Source organism: Muntiacus reevesi, chromosome X (assembly GCF_963930625.1).
Source record: "Muntiacus reevesi chromosome X, mMunRee1.1, whole genome shotgun sequence".
Lineage (NCBI taxonomy): Eukaryota > Metazoa > Chordata > Mammalia > Artiodactyla > Cervidae > Muntiacus > Muntiacus reevesi.
This window is the reverse complement of record NC_089271.1, coordinates 46131598-46155257: the sequence shown is the minus strand read 5'-3', so window position 1 is coordinate 46155257 and position 23660 is coordinate 46131598. Positions and strand designations below refer to the sequence as shown.

Below are 23660 nucleotides of genomic sequence, written 5' to 3'. Positions count from 1 at the left end.
TTCAAATATGAAGGAGAAATCAAAAGCTTTACAGACAAGAAAAAGCTGAGAGAATTCAGCACCAACAAACCAGCTCTTCAACAACTGCTAAAGGATCTTTTCGAGACAGGAAATATAGGAAAGGTGTATAAACTCGAACCCAAAACAACAAAGTAAATGGCAGGAGATTATACTTATCAATGGTTACCTTAAATGTAAATGAGTTGAATGCCCCAACCAAAAGGCAAAGACTGGCTGAATAGATACAAAAACAAGACCCCTATATATGCTGTCTACAAGAGACCCACCTCAAAACAAGGGACACATACAGACTGAAAGTGAAGGGCTGGAAAAAGATATTTCACACAAATGGAGACCAAAAGAAAGCAGGAGTCGCAATACTCATATCAGATAAAATAGACTTTGAAATAAAGGCCATGAAAAGAGATAAAGAAGGATACTACATAATGATAAAAGGATCAATCCAAGAAGAAGATATAGCAATTATAAATATATATGCACCCAACATACGAGCACCACAATATGTAAGGCAAATGCTAATAAGTATGAAAGGGGAAATTAACAGTAACACAATAGTAGTGGAAGACTTTAATACCCCACTCACACGTATGGATAGATCAATTAAACAAAAAATTAGCAAGGAAACACAAACTTTAAATGATACAATGAACCACTTAGACCTAACTGATATCTATAGGAAATTTCAACCCCAAACAATGGATTTCACCTTTTTCTCAAGTGCATACGGAACATTCTTCAGGATAGATCACATCCTGGGCCATAAACCTAGTCTTGGTAAATTCAAAAAAAACTGAATTCATTTCCAGCCTCTTTTCTGATCACAATGTGGCAAGATTAGATGTCAATTACAGGGGAGAAAACTATTTAAAATACAAACATACGGAGGCTAAGAAACATGTTTCTGAATAACCAACAAATCACAGAAGAAATCAAAAAAGAAATCAAAATATGCATAGAAATGTACAAATGAAAATGAAAACATGACAACTCAAAACCTATGGGATTCAGTAAAAGCAATGCTAAGGGGAAGGTTCACAGCAATACAGGCTTACCTCAAGAAGCAAGATAAAAAATCATTTAAATAACCTAACTCTACACCCAAATCAACTAGGAAAAGAAGAAGTGAAGAACCCCAGTGTTAGCAGAAGGAAAGAAATCATGAAAATTAGGGCAGAAGTAAATGAAAAAGAAACAAAGGAGACGATAGTAAAAATCAACAAAGGTAAAAGCAGGTTCTTTGAGGAGATAAATAAAATTGACAAACCATTAGCCAGACTCATGAAGAAAAAGGAAAAAGTATCAAAGCAACAAAATTAGAAATGAAAATGGAGAGATCACAACAGACAATATAGAAATGCAACGGATCATAAGAGACCACTATCAGCAACTATATGCCAATAAAATGGACAACTTGGAAGAAATGGACAAATTCTTAGAAAAGTATAACTTTCCAAAACTGAACCAGTAATAAATATAAAATCTTACACCCATCACAACCACGGAAACCAAAACTGTAATCAGAAATCTTCCAACAAACAAAAGCCCAGGACCAGATGGCTTCACAGCTGAATTCTTCCAAAATTTTAGAGAAGAACTAACACCTATCCTACTCAAACTCTTCCAGAAAATTGCAGAGGAAGGTAAACTTTGAAACTCATTCTATGAGGCCACCATCACCCTAATACCAAAACCGGACAAAGATGCTACCAAAAAAAAAAAAAAAAAAGAAAGAAAGAAAAAAGAAAACTACAGGCCAATATCACTGATGAACTTAGATGCAAAAGTCCTTAACAAAATTCTAGCAAAGAGTATCCAACAAAATATTAAAAAGATCATGCATTATGGCCAAGTGGGTTTCATCCCAGGGATGCAAGGATTCTTCAATATTCGCAAATCAATCAATGTGAAACACAACATTAACAAATTGAATGATAAAAACCATATGATTATCTCAATAGATGCAGAGAAAGCCTTTGGCAAAATTCAATATCCATTTATGATAAAAAGAAAAAAACCCTCTGGAAAGCAGGAATCGAAGGAACATACCTCAATATAATAAAAGCCATATGTGATAAACCCAAAGCAAACATTATCCTCAATTGTGAAAATTTAAAATCATTTCCCCAAAAGTCAGGAACAAGACAAGGGTGTGCACTCACCACTACTATTCAACGTAGTTTTGGAAGTTTTAGCCACAGCAATCAGAGAAGAAAAAGACATAAAAGGAATCCAGATTAGAAAAGAAGAAGTAAAACTCTCACTGGTTTGCAGTTGATCCTCTACATAGAAACCCCTAAAGACTCCACAAGAAAATTACTAGAGCTAATCAAAGAATATAGTAAAGGTGCAGGATATAAAATTAACACACAGAAATCCCTTGCATTCCTATACACTAACAATGAGAAAACAGAAAGAGAAATTAAGAAAATAATTCCACTCACCATTGCAACCAAAAGAATAAAATACCTAGGAATAAATCTACCTAAAGAAACAAAAGACCTATGTATATATAAAACTATAAAACACTGCTGAAATAAATCAAAGAGGACACAAATAGATGGAGAAATATACCATGCTCATGGATTGGAAGAGTCAATATAGTGAAAATGAGTATACTAACCAAAGCAATCTATAGATTCAGTGGAATCTCTGTCAAGCCACCAACTATTTTTCAGAGAACTGGAACAAACAATTTCACCATTTGTATGGAAATACAAAAAACCCTCGAATACCCAAAGCAATCTTGAGAGAGAAGAATGGAACTGGAGGAATCAACCTGCCTGATTTCAGACTATACTACAAAGCTACAGTCATCAAGATAGTATGGTACTGGCACAAAGACAGAAATATAGATCAATGGAACAAAATAGAAAGCCCAGAGATACATCCACACACCTATGGACACCTTATCTTTGACAAAGGAGGCAAGAATATACAATGGAGTAATGATAATCTCTTTAACAAGTGGTGGTGGAAAAATTGGTCAACCACTTGTAAAAGAATGAAACTAGAACACTCTCTAACAGCATACACAAAAATGAACTCAAAATGGATTAAAGATCTAAATGTCAGACCAAAAACTATAAAACTCCTACAGAAAAACATAGGCAAAACACTCTCTGACATAAACCACAGCAGGATCCTCTATGAGTAATGGAAATAAAAGCAAAAATATACAAGTGGGGCCTAATTAAACTTAAAGGCTTTTGCCCAATGAAGGAAACTATAAGCAAGGTGAAAAGACAGCCGTCAGAATGGAAGAAAATAATAGCAAACAAAGCAACTGACAAAGAACTAACCTCAAAAATATACAAGCATCCCATGCAGCTCAATTCCAGAAAAAATAAATGACCCAATCAAAAGATGGGTCAAAGAACTAAACAGACAGTTCTCCAAATAAGAAATACAGATGGCTAGCAAACACATGAAAAGTTGCTCAACATCACTCATTATCAGAGAATTTTCCCTGATTTCTCATCTCTCGCCAGTCAGAATGGCTGCTATCAAAAAGTCTACAAACAATAAATGCTGGAGAGGGTGTGGAGAAAAGCAAACCCTCTTACACTGTTGGTGATTCAAACTAGTACAGCCACTATGGAGAACAGTGTGGAGATTCCTTAAGAAACTAGAAGTAGAACTGCCATACGACCCAGCAGTCCCATTGCTGGGCATACACACTGGAGAAACCAGAATTGAAGGAGGCACATGTCCCCCAATGTTCATCACAGCCTTGTTTTCAACAGCAGGACACGGAAGCTACCTAGATGTCCATTGGCAGACGAATGGATAAGAAAGCTGTGGTACATATACACAATGGAATATTACTCAGCTGTTAAAAAAGAACACATTTGAATCAGTTCTAATGAGGTGGATGAAACTGGAGCCTATTATACAGTATAGTGAAATAAGTCAGAAAGAAAAACACCAATACAGTATATTAACGCATATATATATGGAATTTAGAAAGATGGTAACGATGACCCTATATGCGAGAGAGCAGAAGAGACTCGGATGTAAAGAACAGTCCTTTGGACTCTGTGGGAGAAGGCGAGGGTGGGTTGATTTCAGAGAATAGCACTGAAACATGTATATTATCATATGTGAAATAGATCACCAGTCCTGGTTTGATGCATGAGACAGGGTACTCAGGGCTGGTGCACTGGGATGATCCTGAAGGATTGGATGGGGACAGAAATGGGAGGGATTTTAGGATGGGGAACAAGTGTACATCCATGGCTGATTCATGTCAATGTGTGGCAAAACCCACACCATATTTTAAAGTAATTTCCCTCCAATTAAAATAAATTAATTAATTTTTAAAAATTGATGAAGAAATAAAAAGGTTTTCAGACAAGCAAAAGTTATGAAAATTCAGTACAACTAAACCAGGTTTGCAACAAATGTTAAAGGGAATTATATAGTCAAGAAATATGCGAGAAGAAGGAACATCTACAAAATCGACCCCGAACAATTAAGAAAATGTCAATAGGAACATATATATCAATAATTACTTTAAATGTAAATAGATTAAATGCTTCAACTAAAGACACAGACTGGCTGAATGGATAAAAATACAAGACCCATATATATACTATCTACAAGAAACCCACTTGAGACCTAAAGTCACATATAGATTGAAAGTGAGATGATGGAAAAGTATATTTCATGCAAATGGGAAGCAAAAGAAAGCTGAAGTTGCAATCCTCATATCAGACAAAATAGACCTTAAAATAAAGAAGATTACAAGAATTAAGGAGGGACACTACATAATGATCAAGGGATCAATCCAAAAGGAAGGCAAAACAATTGTAAATATCTATGCATCCAAAATAGGAACACCTCAATACATTAAAAATTAAACACTAACAGACATAAAAGGAGAAATTGACAGTGACACAATAATAGTAGGAGACTTTAACACCCCACTCACATCAATGAACAGCTCATGAAAACAGAAAATTAATAAGGAAACTCAAGTCTTATATGATACATTAGATGAGATAGATCTCATTGATATCTTCAGGACATTCCATCCAAATCCAAAAGAATACAACTTGTTCTCAAGTGCACATGGAACATTCCCCAGGATAGACCACATCTTGAGTCACAAATCAAGCCTCAGTAAATAAGAAAATTGAAATAATATTAAGCATCTTCTCTGACCCCAATGCTATGAGACTGGATATCAATGACAAGGAAAAAAAAAAAAACTGTAAGAAACACAAACACATGGAGATTAAACAACACTTTTCTAAATAGCCAACAGTTTACCAAAGAAACCAAAAGGGAAATAAAAAAAATTGTAGGAGCAAATGACAGCTAAAACACACAATTCAAAACCCATGGGATGCAGCAAAAACTGTTCTAGGAGGGAAGTTTATAGCAATACAATCCTACCTCAAGAAACAAACAAACAAACAAAAACATTGAATAGACAGTGTAACTTTACACCTAAAACAACTGGAAAAAAAGAAGAAAAAAATTAATAGAAGGAAAGAAATCATAAAGATCTAAGTGGAAATAAATGAAAAAGAAATGAAACAATAGTAAAGATTAATAAAAGTAAAGCTAGTTCTTTGAGAAGAAAAATAAAATTGACAAGCCCTTAGCCAGACTCATCAAGAAAAGACAGAGAAGAATCAAATCAACAAAATTAGAATTGAAAAAGGAGAAGTTACAATATACCATGCAGAAATACAAAGAATAATAAGAGACTATTATGAACTACTATATGGCAATAAAATGGATACCCTGGAAGAAATGCACAGATTCTTAGAAAAGTTCAATCTTCCAAGACTGATCCAGGAAGAAATAGAAATTATGAATAACCCAATTACAAGCACTGAAAATGAAGCTATGATTTTAAAAAAAAATCTCCCAGAAAACAAAAGCCCAGGACCAGATGGCTTCACAGGGGACTTCTATCAAACATTTAGAGAAGAGCTAATGCCTATCCTAAAGATGTTTCAAAAAATTGCAGAGGAAGGAACACTTCCAAACTCATTGTATGAGGCCAGCATCACCCTGATACCAAATCCAGACAAAGACAACACACACAAAAAAAATTACAGACCAATATCACTCATGAACATAGATGCAAAAATCCTCAACAAAATGTTAGCAAACAGAATTCAGCAGCACATCAAAAAATTCAAACACCATGATCAAGTTGGGTTTATTCCTGGCATGTAAGGATTCATCAATATATGTAAATCAAACTGTGATACACTATATTAACAAATTGAAAAATAAAAACCGTATGATAATCTCAATAGATGAAGAAAAGGCCTTTGACAAAATTCAGCACCTGTTTGTGATTAGAACTCCTCAAAAACTGGGCATAGAAGGAACCGACCTCAATACAGTAAAGGCCATTTATGATAAGCCTACAGCATACATTATTCTCTATGGTGAACAATGGAAAGCATTCCCCCTAAGATCAGGAACAAGACAAGGGTGTTCACTCCACCACTATTATTCAACATAGTTCTGGAAGATATAGATACAGCAATCAGAGAAGAAAAATAAATAAAAGGAATCCAGATCAGAAAGGAATAAAACTCTCACTGTATGCAGATGACATGCCACTGTACCTAGAAAACCCTAAGGATAGTATTAGAAAATTACTAGAGCTAATCAGTGAATTTAGCAAAGTTGCAGGATGCAAAATCAATACACAGAAATCACTTGCGTTTCTATATACTAACAATGGAAAAATCAGAAAGAGAAACTAAGGAATCAATCCCATCCATCATTGCAACAAAAAGAATTATATATCTAGGAATAAACTTATCTAAGGAGAAAAAAGAACTGTACACAAAAAAATTAAAAGACACTAACTGGAGAAGGGAATGGCAAACCACTTCAGTATTCTTGCCTTGGGAACTCCATGAACAGTATGAGAAGGCAAAATGATAGGATACTGAAAGAGAAACTCCCCAGGTCGGTAGGTGACCAATATGCTACTGGAGAGCAGTGGAGAAATAACTCCAGAAAGAATGAAGCCAAAGCAAAAACAATACCCAGTTGTGGATGGGACTGGTGATAGAAGCAACATCCGATGCTGTAAAGAACAATATTGCATAGGAACTTGGAATGTTAGGTCCATGAATCAAGGCAAATTGGAAGTGATCAAACAGGAGATGGCAAGCGTGAATGTCGACATTCTAAGAATCAACCAACTAAAAGGGACTGGAATGGGTGAATTTAACTCAGATGACCATTATATCTACTACTGTGGGCAGGAATCCCTTAGAAGAAATGGAATAGCCATCATAGTCAACAGAAGAGTCTGAAATGCAGTACTTGGATGCAATCTCAAAAAGAATGATCTCTGTTCGTTTCCAAAGTAAACCATTCAATATCACAGTAATCCAAGCCTATGCCCCAACCAGTAATGCTGAAGAAGGTGTAGTTGAAGGGTTCAATGAAGACCTACAAGACCTTTTAGAACTAACACCCAAAAAAGATGTCCTTTTCATTATAGGGGACTGAAATGCAAAAGTAGGAAGTCAAGAAACACCTGGGGTAACAGGCAAATTTGGCCTTGGAGTACAGAATGAAGCAGGGCAAAGGCTAATACAGTCTTGCCAAGAGAACGCAGTGGTCATAGCAAACACCCTCTTCCAACAACACAAGAGAAGACTCTACACATGGACATCACCAGATGGCCAACACTGAAATCAGACTGATTATATTCTTTGCAGCCAAAGATGGAGAAGCTCTATACGCTCAGCAAAAACAAGACCTGGACCTGACTGTGGCTCAGAACATGAACTCCTTATTGCCAAATTCAGACTTAAACTGAAGAGAGTAGGGATAACCACTAGACCATTCAGGTGTGACCTAAATCAAATCCCTTATGAACATACAGTGGAAGTGAGAAATAGATTTAAAGGGCTAGATCTGATAGAGAGCCTGATGAACTATGAATGGAGGTTCGTGACACTGTACAGGAGACAGGGATCAAGATCATCTCCATGGAAAAGAAATGCAAAAAGGCAAAATGGTTGTCTTAGGAGGCCTTACAAATAGCTGTGAAAAGAAGAGAAGCAAAAAGAAAGGAGAAAATGAAAGATATTCCTGTTTGAGTGCAGAGTTCCCAAGAATAGTCAGGAGAGATAAGAAAACCTTCCTCTGCGATCAATGCAAAGAAATAGAGGAAAACAACAGAATGGGAAAGGCTAGAGAGCTCTTCAAGAAAATTAGAGCTACCAAGGGAACATGTCATGCAAAAATGGTTTCAATAAAGGACAGAAATGGTATGGACTTAACAGAAGCAGAAGATATTAAGAAGAGGTGGCAAGAATACACAGGAGAACTGTACAAAAAAGATCTTCACAGCCCAGATAATCACAATGGTGTGATCACTCACCTAGAGCCAGGCATCCTGGAATGGGAAGTCAAGTGGGCCTTAGAAAGCATCACTACGAACAAAATTAGTGGAGGTGATGGAATTCCAGTTGAACTATTTCAAATCCTGAAAGATGATGCTGTGAAAGTGTTGCACTCAATATGCCAGCAAATCTGGAAAACTCAGCAGTGGTCACAGGACTGGAAAAGGTCCGTTTTCATTCCAACCCTAAGATAGGCAATCCCAAAGAATGCTCAAACTACTGCACAATTGCACTCATCTCACAAGCTAGTAAGGTAATGCTCAAAATTCTCCAAGCCAGGCTTCAGCAATACGTGAACCGAGAACTTCCAGATGTTCAAGCTGGTTTTAGAAAAGGCAGAGGAACCAGAGATCAAATTGCCAATATCCACTGGATCATCGAAAAAGCAAGAGAGCTCCAGAAAAACATCTATTTCTGCTTTATTGACTACGCCAAAGCCTTTGACTGTGTGGATCACAATAAACTGTGGAAAATTCTGAAGGAGATGAGAACACCAGACCACCTGTCCTGCCTCTTGAGAAACCTGTATGCAGGTCAGGAAACAACAGTTAGAACTGGACATGGAACAACAGACTGGTTCCAAACAGGAAAAGGAGTATGTTAAGGCTGTATATTGTCACCCTGCTTATTTAACTTATATGCAGAGTACATCATGAGAAACACTGGGCTGGAAGAAGCACAAGCTGGAATTAAGATTGACGGGAGAAATATCAATAACCTCAGATATGCATATGACACCACCCTTATGGCAGAAAGTGAAGAGGAACTAAAGAGCCTCTTGATGAAACTGAAAGAGGAGAGTGAAAAAGTTGGCTTAAAGCTCAACATTCAGAAAACTAAGATCATGGCTTCTGGTCCTATTACCTCATGGGAAATAGATGGGGAAACAGTGTCAGACTTTATTTTTTGGGGCTCCAAAATCACTGCAGATGGTGACTGCAACTATGAAATTAAAAGAGGCTTACTCATTGGAAGGAAAGTTATGACCAACCTAGATAGCATATTAAGAAGCAGAGACATTACTTTGCCAACAAAGGTCTGTCTGGTCAAGGCTATGGTTTTTCCAGTGGTCATGTATGGATGTGAGAGTTGGACTGTGAAGAAATCTGAGTGCCAGAAAAATTGATGCTTTTGAACTGTGGTGTTGGAGAAGACTCTTGAGAGTCCCTTGGACTGCAAGGAGATCCAACCAGTCCATCCTAAAGAAGATCAGTCCTGGGTGTTCATTGGAAGAATTGATGCTGAGGCTGAAACTCCAATACTTTGGCCACCTCATGTGAATAGTTGACTCGTTGGAAAAGACCCTGATGCTGGGAGGGATTGGGGGCAGGAGGAGAAGGGGACAACAGAGGATGAGATGGCTGGATGGCATCACTAACTCGATGGGCATGAGTTTGAGTAAACTATGGGAGTTTGTGATGGACAGGAAGGCCTGGTGTGCTGTGATTCATGGGGTCGCAGAGAGTCGGACATGACTGAGCGACTGAACTGAACTGAACTGAATGACAGAAATCAAAGATGACATAAACAGAGATTTCCCATGTTCCTGGGTAGGAAGAATCAATATTGTAAAAATGACTATACTACCAAATATAATCTACAGATTTATTGTGACCCCTCTCAAATGACCAATGGCATTTTTCAGAGAACTAGAACAAAATATTTCACAATTCATATGGAAACACAAAAGACCTGAAATAGCCAAATCCGTCTTAAGAAAGAAGAATGGAGTTGGGGGAATCAACCTTCCTGACTTCAGATTATACTACAAAGCTATGGTCATCAAGACAGTATGGTACTGGCACAAAAACAGAAATATAGACCAATGGAATAAGATTGAAAGCCCAGAAATAAACCCATGCACCTTTGGGTACCTTATTTTTGACAAAGAAAGCAAGAAAACACAATGGGGCAAAGATAACCCCTTCAATAAATGATGCTGGGAAAACTGGATAGCTATATGTAAAAGAATTAAATTGGAACACTTTCTAACACCATACACAAAGATAAACTCAAAATGGATTAAAGACCTAAATGTAAGACCAGAAACTATAAAACGCCTAGAGGAAAACATAAGCAAAACACTCTCTGACATAAATCAGGGCAAGATACTCTATGAACCACCTCTTCAGTTCAGTTCAGTTCAGTCACTCAGTCGTGTCCAATTCATTGAGACCCCATGAACTGCAGCACACCAGGCCTCCTTTTCCATCACCAACTCCCGGAGTCCACCCAAACCCATGTCCATTGTGTCAGTGATGCCATTCAACCATCTCATCCTCTGTTGTCCCCTTCTCCTCCTGCCCTCAATCTTTCCCAGCATCAGGGTCTTTTCAAATGAGTCAGCTGTTTGCATCAGGTGGCCAAAGTATTTGAGTTTCAGCTTCAACATCAGTACCTCCAATGAACACCCAGGACTGATCTCCTTTAGGATGGACTGGTTGGGTCTCCTTGCAGTCCAGGGGACTCTCATGAGTCTTCTCCAACACCACAGTTCAAAAGCATCAATTCCTCAATGCTCAGTTTTCTTTATAGTCCAACTCTCACATCCATACATGACTACTGGAAAAACCATAGCCTTGGCTAGATGTACATTTGTTGGCAAAGTAATGTCTCTGCTTTTTAATATGCTATCTAGGTTGGTCATAACTTTCCCTCCAAGGAGCAAGTGTCTTTTAATTTCATGGCTGCAGTCACAATCTCCAGTGATTTTGGAGCCCCCAAAGATAAAGTTAACCACTGTTTCCACTGTTTCTCCATCTATTTGCCATGAACTGATGGGACCAGAAGCCATGATCTTAGTTTTCTGAATGTTGAGCTTTAAGCCAACTTTTTCACTCTCTTTCACTTTCATCAAGAGGCTCTTTAGTTCTTCATTTTCTGCCATAAGGGTGGTGTCATATGCATATCTGAGGTTATTGATATTTCTCCCAGCGATCTTGATTCCAGTTTATGCTTCCTCCAGCCCAGCATTTCTCATGATGTACTCTGCATATAAGTTAAATAAGCAGGGTGACAATATACAACCTTGACATACTCTTTTTCCTATTTGGAACCAGTCTGTTGTTCCATGTCCAGTTCTAACTGTTGCTTCCTGACCTGCATGCAGATTTCTCAAGAGGTTCCATTACTCTAAGAACCACCTCTTAGAGTAACAGAAAGAAAAACAAAAGTAAACAAGTGGGACCTGATTAAACTTAAAATCTTTTGCACAGCAAAGGAAACTATAAGCAAGGTGAAAAGACAGCCCACAGAATCGGAGAAAATAATAGCAAATTAAACAACTGACGAAGGATTAATTTCCAAAATATACAAGCAACTCATACAACTGAATGCCAGAAAAACAAACTACCCAATCAAAATGTGGGAAAAAGATCTAAACAGACATTTCTTCAAAGAGGACATACTGATGGCTAACAAACACATGAAAAGATGCTCAACATCGCTCATTATTACCAAAATGCAAATCGAAACTACAATGAGATATCCCCTAACACCAGTCAGAATAGCCATCATCAAAAAGTCTACAAACAGTAAATGCTGGAGAGGATGTGGAGAAAAGGGAATGCTCTTGCACTGTTGGTGGGAATGTAAATTGATACAGGCACTATGGAAGATGGTATGGAGATTCCTTTAAAAATTAGGAATAAAACCACCATATGACCCAGCAATGCCACTCCTAGGCATATACCCTGATGAAACCAAAATTGAAAAAGACACATGTATACCATTGTTCATTGCAGCACTATTTGCAGTACCTAGAACATGGAAGCAACCTAGATGTCCATCAACAGATGAATGGATAAATAAGTTGTGGTACATATACACAATACCCAACCATAAAAATGTACATGTTTGAGTCAGTTTTGATGAGGTGGATGAACCTAGAACCTATTATATAGAGTGAAGAGTGTCAGAAAGAGAAAGATAAATTCCATATTCTAACATATATATATATATATGGAATCTAGAAAAAATGGCACTGAAGATTTTATTTTCAGGGCAACAATGGAGAAACGGACATAGAGAATAGACATGGACTTGGGGAGAGGGGAGGAGAGAGTGAGATGTATGGAAAGAGTTACATGGAAACTTACATTACCATATGTAAAATAGATAGCTGATGGGAATTTTCTGTATGTCTCAGGAAAATCAAACATGGGCTCTTTATCAATCTAGAGCTGTGAGATGGGGCGGGAGATGGGAGGAAAGTTCAACTCACTCCAGTATTCTTGCCTGGAGAATCCCATGTACGGAGGAGCCTGGTGGGCTACAGTCCACAGGGTTGCAATGAGTTGGACATGACTGCGCGACTTAACTAACTTAACTATGGCTGATTCATGTTGAGGTTTGACAGAAAACAAAATTCTGTAAAGCAGTTATCCTTCAGTAAAAAAAATAAATAAATAAAAAAGATTCTACAGATAGAAAATGCTCAAGAATGTGTGGAGAAAAGGGAACCCTCCTGAAATATTGGTGGGAATGTAAATTGGCACAACCTCTATGTAGACCAGTATGGAAATTCCTTAAAAAACTAAAATTTGAGTTACCATATTATACTGCAATATGACTCCTGGGCATATATCCAGAGAAAACTCTAATTCAAAAAGATGCATGCACTACAATGTTAATGGCAGCGCTATTTACAATAGCTAAGACATGAAAGCAACCTAGATGTCCATTGACAGATGAATGGATAAAGAAGATGTGGTATATGTATACAATGGAATACTATCAGCCAGAAGTAATGCTACTTGGACTTCAAGGAGATCAAACCAGTCAATCCTAAAGGAAATCAGTCCTGAATATTCATTGGAAGGGCTGATGCTGAAGCTGAAACTCCAAGCCTTTGGCCACCGATACAAAGAACTGACTCATTGGAAAAGACCCTGATACCAGGAAAGATTCAAGTCAGGAAGAGAAGGGGACGACAGAGGATGAAATGGTTGGGTGGTATCACTGACTCAATGGACATGAGTTTGAGCCAGCTCCGGGAGTTGGTGATGGACAGGGAAGCCTGGCATGCTGCAGTCCATGGGATCGCTGAGAGTTGGACACGACTGAGCAACTGAACTGAACTGAACTTAATGCTACTTGCAGCAACATGGATGGACATAGAGATTAACATACTAAGTGAAGTCAGACAAAGTCAAATACCACATGATATCACTTTTATCTGGAATCTAAAATATGATAACACATAAACTTACTTTTAAACAGAAACAGACTTGTAGACATAGAAAACAAAATCATGGTTACCAAAGTGGAAAGGGGATGGGGCAGGGATAAATTAAGAGTTTTGGATTAGCAGACACAAACTACTGTATATAAAATAGGTAAACAACAAAGTCCTACCACATAGCACAGGGAACTATATCTAGTATCCTGTAATAAATCATAATGTAAAATAACATGAAACGTATATATATACATATATATATATACACATACATGTACATATATACATATACATACATGTGTGTATGTGTATATATATATATATATGTGATATATATATATATATATATAACCAAAATATACACCAAAATTTTGTTGTACACCAAAAGTTAACACAACATTACAAATCAACTATACTTCATTAAAAAAAAAAAAAAAAAAGTAGTAAATAGTCAAAGTGAGCAAGGGTCAGCAAACCAGAACCCACAAGCCAAGTGTGACCTGTTCCCTGTTTTGATAAATAAAATTTTATTGGCCCCACACATGCCTGTTTGTTTATGTATTGTCTTTATCTTCCTATATATGAAACAGTTAGAACTGAGTAGTTGCAATTAAAACCATGTGACCTGAAAAGAAGGCCTAAAATATTTATTATCTTGACCTTTACAAAAAAGTTTACTGATACCTCTCCTAGAGAATTAAATAATCTTTGAGTGGGCCTGATAAACCATGCTCCAGTATAATGCTTAATGGGTATGCAATTCACATTTTGCCTTATTGCCAAGTTTTGAATATTCTTCCTAAATACCCCTCTTTGAATCTCACTCCCTTATATCCATTACATCCCTTACATCCAGCACAGATCTCCTTACTTGGGTCTCACTCATTGATTTCTGCTCCTTCTTAACAGGAAATCACAACTGCTTTTGGAGCCTCTGGAGATCAGGATGAACCATGGCCTGGGAGAATCTGACCACTAACTTTCTTTGTCTTGTGTCTCCCACCAGGCCTGCCTGTCATGTCATCAGCAGATTCACCGGAATGCACCTATATGCCCTCTGTGCAAAGCCAAGAGTCGGTCCAGGAATCCCAAAAAGCCAAAACGGAAGCAAGATGAATGAAGAGAGGGAGAACACTTAGAACTCTGCAGCTCATAACCCCTCCCCTTGACCAGAGTGATTGATGTCTCCATGTGAAAGAACCCTTCCCCACCTCTATTTAATGTGATATAAGCACAACCCCCCTCTCACTTTGCTTTTATTTCTTTCTGCTGTCAGAGTTTCTGGTTTAGGAAGAGATGTTGTTCAGGTGCTAATGACAGTTGTGTCTGAAGATCCCTTCTCTCTCACCCACACTTTAACCCCTGTTCTTGTTAGAAGACAAGGGAAGGGCAGAAGTCCCAGATGTGATTCTCTCTCTCTTGTTTCTGAGGCCTAGTGCCTAAGGCCTGAGGGCTGAGTAGTCCCATATCTTATTTCAGGTGAAAGTTCCAGTGTTCCCCCTCCCTGTACTTTTACCTTAGACTCCAAAGGGACAATATTCTTTTTTTTGGACTTTCCAGTAGGTTCAGTGCGTACATCTCCCCCACTCCCACACTCATCTCATCCTCAAGGCCCAGAGGTAGCTTGGACAAGCTCTCCTTTTTGTATTAATTTGGGAGACCTAGCTGTTTTATTAGAGTTTACCACCCCATTGCCCCCTACCCTGACAGTTTCCCAGATATACTAAAGTTCTCAGGTACCAGGCTATGTGTCTGAGGACCCTAAAATCTGTGGACTTTTCCCCAATAATAACCCTAGCTTTTGAAAATTAGTAGTAGATGTTCCCCACAGTGAAATCAAGGAGCCAGACCTACTCTGCAAGTCCTGCTAATTCGTTTCCTAAGTCATTTGTCTGAGGGCTTTGCTATAGGGGCTGTGTTAGGCTGGAGAGACTCCGGGATGACATTTGTGTTACTTTTTGTTCAAAACCATTACTCTAACATTTTACTCCAATGGTGTATCTTAGAGTTCAAAGTAATGAGTTGTGATTCAAGTGAATGCCAGTCACTTTACCATACAGGTAGGTGAACCTCTACTTCAGTCATCTCTCCCTCTCTTGGGTCAGCTCTCTTCTCTAAGGCAACTTCAGCTCAGGTCAACTTTTGGCGACTCCCTTTCCGGTGAATTGTGCAAGTGATTTTCCCTCTGAGAAGAAAAGATTCCAGTTTCCCCTAAGCCCTACAGCTCTTCCTCTCAAACTTAAGGGATGGGATGGAGACTGACTGAAAAAATGTTGGCTTCAGGTATCAGGCCCTGGCTGGGGAGGGGAGGATATTTTTCCTTCCTTTCTTAACTGTATTTTTAAGTTACCACAGTGTCTGTGTGTTCATAATATATAGAAGCTTCCTCTGCTCTTTGAAAGTAAGAGCATTATGTCTGTACAAATTCTTTTAAATAAACATTTGTTCATTGGAATAAATGCTGACTCAGTGCTTACTAGTGCCAGGTAATAGAAAAGATGTAATGGCCTTTCCCCTTCTGGGTAACTCTTCTTCACTCTTTTTTATTCCACCCTATAAGTAAGAAAATCAGGAACATCACCTCATAATAATTTACCCTATTTTTATAATAATTTCCATTTATTCAGTGCCTACTCTGTCAGGTCTTTATGTAAGATGCTTTGTATAAATGATTGTATTTTATTTTCAAAACAACATTCAAGCTAAGTGTTCTTATTGCCATTTTCCAAAAATGTAAACTGAAGCTCAGAGAGGTAACCTGTACAGAGTTAAACAGACAGCTAGTAAGAGAAATTTCAGGATTTGAACTCAGATTTGTCTGGTTCCATAGTCCATTTTTTCCCCTACTTTTTCTCCATGGTCATTTTTTAAAGCTTTTCTCCCTTTTGGGATGGCTTTACCACAGGAGTAGCTGAAATAACTCTGAACTAGAAGTCAGAGACTACAAATTCAATGACTGATGCAGGAGTATAAAGGCCTGGTCCCCTTTGGAGATATAATAGGGAACACCTCTGAAGGGCCATCCCAGCTTCAGAGCTCCCCATGGGTGGACTGTGGTTTCCATTAAGACCGAGTTGGTAGCTCAGATGGTAAAGAATCTGCCTGTAATGTGTGAGACCTGGGTTTGATCCCTCGGTTGGGAAGATCCCCTGGAGGAGGGCATGGCAACCGACTCCAGTATTCTTGCCAGGAGAATCCGCATGGACAGAGGAGCCTGGCGGGCTACAGTCCATGGGGTCACAAAGAGTCAGACATGACTGTGAAACTAGGCACACACACAGCAGTTCAATAGCTCCTTCTGTCAAATCCTGCCTCCTTCTCTCCCCCTTTTTTCTATAAGTGTTGATCCCATGGGCGCCCTAGTTAATACTCTGTACATTAAGCTGTACCAGTGCCTTCCAGAAACCCAACAGTTGACAGAAATGTCTCTGGTTTCAGTGTTGTCACCTGGAAAAATGGAAAAAATAACAGTACATATTTCTGGTATTGTTGAGAGCAATGCCAGGCATGGAGTAAGCACTCAATACCAGGTATATAGCAAGTACTTCTTCCCCTTGCACCTCTGGCATCAGGTAGGTTGGATGACCACACAAAAAATAATATTTGGGATTTTCCTGGTGGTTCAGTTAGTGTCTGCCTGTCAATTCAGGAGACATGAATTCAATCCCTGGTCCAGACAGATTCCTGTGCTCTGCGACAAGAGAAGCCCCTGCAATGAGAAGCCCACAAACCAAAACTAGAGAGTAACCCTGCTTTCCACAATTAGAGAAAGCCCATGCACAGCAGCAAAGTCCCAGTGCAGCCAAAAATAAATAATTAAAAGTAATTTAAAAGAAAAAAAGAAATACCATTTGCCTTAGCTGACATCACCATCTCAGATTTTGTTCAGCTACAAGTCTGCTTTTGAAGTGACTTAAACTCACTCTGTGCAAATGGAGGACACCTGGCTGTGTGACTTGAAGTACACCTTAACCTATATTGGCCTGAGTAGGTCCCTGTAAGTGGTTATAGAAGTGGTTATTGCTCTGCATCTTTGGCACACTGGAGGTCAGATCTGTCAATTCAGTTGTAGCACAAATAGTCAGGCCAGCCATTTCCCAGGGAATACTTCTGAATGAGAAGGGAACAATCAAATGTTGAGCACCTATATCTTCCAGCCACTGGTTGGGGTGCTACTATTTCATTTAATTTTTCTAGCTCATCTATCTCTGGTTGCAAAGCAATCAACCCAAAAACTTAGCAATTTAAAATAGCCATCATCTGTTTGCTTGTGATTCAGCAACTGGAGCAGGACTTGATGTGAATGGTTTATTCCTATTCCATGTGGTGTTACCTCGGACAGCTTGGCTGGGGCTGAAGGAACAAAGATGTATGCCCCCTCATATCTGGTACCTCAGTTGCAGTGGCTGAAACAGCTGTGGGCTGCCTGGGCCTCCCAACTCCCTTTGTAGTATTTTATCCTCCTTTCTTTCTTCACTGGACCTCCCTTTCCAGGTAGAACAGTGAGACTTTTTTTTTTTTCTAATGTGGCAGCAGTCTTCCCAGAGGGTGAGAACAAAAACTGCAAGGTCTTTTGTTGCATAAAGCCAGAAATCATACAGCAAAACTGCTGCTGTACTCTACCGGTAAAAGCAAGTCACAGAACCAACCCAGATTTAAGGAGTGAGGAAAAGAGACTCTACCTCTTGATAGGAGGAGCTGCATTCATGTCAAAGATGGGAGGAATTGTTGTTCATATCTGCAGAAAACTTACCACATCATCCAACAATAACCTTACATTATGTGTGTCCATTTTTACAGATGATAAAACTGAGGTTCAAAAAAAGGGGAAAGTAGTTGCCCAACAAACAACTAGGAAGGGGCAAAGCCAAAAGACAAGCCTAGGTCTCTCTGCCTTTAAAGCCTGGGTTTCTTCTACCTAAAAGCAGTTATTTAGGTAGGTCTGAGACCTGGTTAGAGGAGACTAAAGAAAGGAAGAGAAGGAACAAAATACAGTAAAATACAAAGATGATGTGGGTGAAGGAGAGAGAAGGAAGAGGAAAAGAGTAAGAAATTATTTGTTATACTGGTAAAATGCTTTATACTTAAAACACCTTCTTCAACATTCTCATTTAATTCTCACATTAATTGCCCTGTACTATTAGGAGAGCATGTAGTATTACATTTTATAGATGAGACCCAGAGAGGGGAACTGACTCACCCGAGGTCATTTAGCAAGTTAAGAGCAAAGCCACATTAGAACCCAGACCTTCCAACCTGGAAATAACCTGATTTGGGGCCCTCTTTACATGTTTGACACAATCAGGATGAATTGTATACATGTTTTGTGCCAGATGGGTTGCTTTTACACTGAGGATAGGTGCTCACTCTGCAGGAGAAGGCCAGGCAATTTTAGCAATTCTGCACTTAAAAGTTTATTTCACTGTTAATATTATGCCCTCAGCTTTCCCAAAGCAATTATCAGCATTTTGCAATGATCAACATCTCCCAGGGTGAACTCTGCAAAGTCTGTTAACTCAAGACTAGGTGCCCTTAGATTAGATACTTAACCTCTCTGGGCCTCCAATATCTCATGTAGTAGTCCTATCCTCATGGCATTATTGTGAAGAATAAATGAGCTAATAATATATGTAAAGTGCTTAGAACAGAACTTGAGAAGCACTCAGTAAATGATGAGGAAGAAAATTATAATGATTATGACTGGCTTCCTGAGAGGCCAAAGATGACAACGATGAGGAGGAGGAGGAAGATGGGTAGGAGGAGGGGGAGGAGGAAGAGGAAAGGAAAGAAGAAGAGAAAGGGAAGGAAAGGGGAGGAGAAGGGAGGGAAAGGGAAGAGGAGACAAGGCACAGTAGGAAAGTGATTACCCCCATGTAGGGTTTCCCACAGAGGGAAAACTGATAGCTGAGAGTTATGGTTCCTTTCCTGGAGCTTGATGAGATTCCAAGGTTCTGTTGCCACTTGACACTGAGTCTATTTCATGGTTGTAAAAAGACAGAGGCCCCTCATGGGAACTAGGCAGAAGCCCCTCCTTTCACCACATTATTTTCTGCTATCACTGAGGAGGGAAGACCATCCTTAAACAATAATTCCCTATAAGGAGTAGGCTCAGGTACACTTCAATGATTTCCGTACTGTGCAGTACAGGCAAATGACACTGACCCAGGAGCCAATTGTTCCTGAGTTCAAATCCCCAATCCTTTATTTATTAACAGTGCATTCTTGAACAAATTTTCCAACCTCCAGTTTCTTCATCTGTAAACTGGAGACGATACCTACTGTATGAGGTTGCAGTGAGAGGCAAGGGTCACCATTTACAGTATGTCCATAATTTACTGGACACTATGGGAGGCAGCATAGTGTAGTGGCTAAGAGAACGGACACCAAAGTCAGAGAGTCTGGATTCAGCTCTTGCAAAGCCATTTGCTGACTGTGTGACTTTCAGTGAACTCATTAACTTCTTGAAACCTCATAATTATGATGGAGGTAATAATATAATTTTCCTTATTGGATTGTTCCTAGGATTAGATAAGACAATGTTTATGAGTTGCACATAGAAAGCATTATCTGAGTGCTTCATAAAGTAAACAAATCAAATCTTCCTACCAACACTCAGTGTCATCAGCTTAGAGATGAAAAATTTAAGCTGGTAGAAGTCAAGTGTCTTCAAATTTGGGTCTGTCTGACTGCATTAAACCATAAAAATGTTTGGAAGAGTGTACTGATGTCTACAACTCATTTTGAATTGCATTGAAATTTAGCATATTGGTGGACGGATAGAAGATTAGATATATGATAAAATAAGTCCAGTAAAATGCTAATTGTAGGATTTAGGTAGGGGGCATAGGGTGCTACCTGTAAAATTTCCAGTGTCTGCAATTTTTTTCATAATAAAATATTGGGACAACGAAACATCTTCCTGGTAATGTCACTTCTCTGCCTAAAAGCCTTGGCTTCTTCCCTAGCATTTCCACTGCATAATTTGACCTCTTGAATCATCAGCATAGCTCTCACTGAGTCCGCTACCTATGCCGAATTGGCAGACCACCAGGTAGAACAGATGACAATGCAGAGAGAGAGAGAGAGCTTTGCACTTCTACTTAGGGTGACCAACTTGTCCTAATTTTCCCATGGCTGTTCTGGTTTTATTTATTTATTTATTTATTTTTGTTCTGGTTTTAAAACTGAATGTCCTACCTCCTGGTAAATCCCTCAGTTCAGTTCAGTCACTCAGTCGTGTCCGACTTTTTGTGACCTCATGGACTGCAGTATGCTAGACTTCCTTGTCCATCACCAACTGCCAGAACTTGCACAAACTCATGTCCATCGAGTCTGTGATGACATCCAACCATCTCATCCTCTATCAGCCCTTCTCCTCCTGCCTTCAGTCTTTCCCAACATCAGGGTCTTTTCAATGAGTCATTTCTTCTCATCTGGTGGCCAAAGTATTGAAATTTCAGCTTCAGCATCAGTCCTTCCAATGACTATTTAGCACTGATTTCCTTTAGGATTGACTGATTTGATCTCCTTGCAGTCCAAGGGACTCTCAAGAGTCTTCTCCAACACCACAGTTAAAAAGCATCAGTTCTTTGGCGTTCAACTTTCTTTATGGTCCAACTCTTACATCCATACATGACTACAGGAAAAACCAAAGCTTTGACTAGACAGGTCTGTGTTGGTGAAGTAATGACTCTGTTTTTAATATGCTGTCTAGGTTGGTCATAGCTTTTCTCCAAAGGAGCAAGCATCTTTTAATTTGATGGCTGCAGTCACCATCTGCAGTGATTTTGGAGCCCAAGAAAATAAAGTCTGTCACTCTTTCCATTGTTTCCCCACCTATTTGCCATGAAGTGATGGGACCAGATGCAATGATCTTAGTTTTCTGAATGTTGAGTTTTAAGCCAGCTTTTTCACTCTTCTCTTTCACTTTCATCAAGAGGCTCTTTAGTTTATCCTCAATTTCTGCCATAAGGGTGGTGATGAAAAGGACATCTTTTTTTTTTTTTTTTTTTTTTTGGTGCTAGTTCCAGAAGCTCTTGTATGTCTTCATAGAACTGTTCAACTTCAGCTTCTTCAGCATTAGTGGTTGGGGCATAGACTTGGATTACTGTGATATTTCCTGATCTGTGATAAACGAACACAGATCAGGAAATTCCTCAGACCTAGGCAAGATGGGATGGTTAGTCACCCTATTGCACCTTTGTGACCAGCTGTGCTATGAGCCGTCTTTCTTTCCGGTAGTGCTAAGGGAATCTGTCATCTATTGTTTCTAATTCACAGCATGCTCAGTGGCTCTGGGAAGTTCCAGGTCTGACCCTGACCCACTTACTCTGCCATCTGGGCAGAAGTTACTCCCACTGCTGGTGATGTGGTGCGCCTGTTACAGAACCTTCCATCACATTGCTTTGCACATTCAGGGCAGCAGCAGTTATGCCTCCACCCTTCTCCTCCATACATCACCTTAATCCTAGCTTTCTGGGCTTGAAATTCCATAACGCTGACAACTCCAAGAGCCTGAGACACTGCTTTTGACCTCTGAGTCCTACAGTCCTACCCTAACTCCAGGCATTCTTTCACATCCTGAGCAAGTAACCACGTTTCTCACCAGGAGATGTCTGTGTTCCATCCAGAAAGCAGAGGGGATGTGTCCACAGCAGGCAGGTGGTTATATTCACCCAAAAGGTGCAAGGTATAGATGTCCACACATGGAAGCACCAGAAAAAAGTGAAGAGGCAGCCCAGGGGGTCCCAAGAATATAAATGTGTTCCCAAGAAAAAAAGCCTACAGAGAAGTGCATTCCTTCTGCCTAATGCTATTCTGGCAGGGCACCACATCCCTTTTAAAAAGTATGACTTGCCACTACCCTCAACAGTTCTGCTTTTGACCTGATGCCTTCTAATATATATCCCTCTGTGACACATGCACTGGGGTGAAGACAGACCTGAAAGAGTCACAGTATAATAGCTTCTCTTTATTGAGTGGGCATTTACTATGGTCTAAGCATTGAACTATGTGCTTCACATAGTGCTCACATTTAACCTTCACAGGAGTCCTAAAAGATATGTGTCATTATTATCCCCACATTAAAAAACCTGAGGCACTAAGTGGTTAAATTTCTTACCCAAGGTTGTGCAGTAAGTTGCAGAACTGGGACTCAAACCTAAGAAATCAAGCACCAAAATTCAAGTGAATAACTAGTCTCCCAATGAGATGCACCATCTGGTTTTCAGTGTACGAGCTCCTGGACATAATCATCATGAACTGACTGACATGAGTTTCCTCCTAAAGCCACAGCAGGATTGGGCGATGGTACAATGAAAAGTGTTGTCCTGTGCCATCTTTGTCGCTGTCTTTCTAGCCTATGAACCACAACCTGGGAATAATCAGAGCGTAGCAAGAGAGTACATCAGCTATTATACTTCTTGCTTATAGTAAGCTTAGATTCACCATTGCTGAATAATTGGTTTGCTGTTCTCCATTCTGCCCCAATGGTGGCATTTATTCCTGCTACTACCCCAGCCCTCAGCACATCACCAGCAGCCCTCAGTCACCTGCATGAGCAGCACAGCTTCAAAAATTTCTATAGGACCCACTGGAGTTTACAGTAGAATAATGTGAAGCCAATATTCATCCCTGAGCACGAGAGAAGGTAATCTCCATACAGAGGTCATCTTTATACCCTTGCCCTTACAAAAATCTGGAACCAGTTACTAGGAAAACTAAGCCCATGACATTCTGTTTCCAGTTACGAATATCTATGAAGATTCACTTCTCTGTTACTGACATGCTCCACCTGGACTGCCTGGACCACATTTCCCATCTTCCTGCCCTGTGTCCAGCCCCAGCTAGTTGAGATGGAGAGCTGGAGAGCAGAATGGAGGAAGTCTGAACTTCCACTAGCACGATAGTCAACCCCAGTTTCTGGTGCAGTAAAAGGTTAGGGGATAGATAAAAGGTTGTAAAAAAGCATCTTCCATCTAAGGAATACCCATGAACCCATTAGATTCCTTCACCAATATAGTCTAGGGCCAACCCTTATCAGAGAATAGCATGTATGTGTTGGA

The 23660-nt window shown here is 39.4% G+C and overlaps 1 protein-coding gene across 2 annotated transcripts in view; it reads left to right on the top strand.

Moving 5' to 3' along the window:
* Positions 1-16040, top strand: part of ZC4H2 (zinc finger C4H2-type containing) — a 69974-nt gene extending 53934 nt beyond the window's left edge. For both annotated transcript variants that reach the window (XM_065915300.1, XM_065915299.1), the window contains one exon: positions 14603-16040. In XM_065915300.1, coding sequence (XP_065771372.1) covers positions 14603-14735 — 133 coding nt within the window. In that variant the 3' untranslated portion in view covers positions 14736-16040. The remainder of the gene's footprint in view (positions 1-14602) is intronic.
* Positions 16041-23660: the final 7620 nt, after the last annotated feature.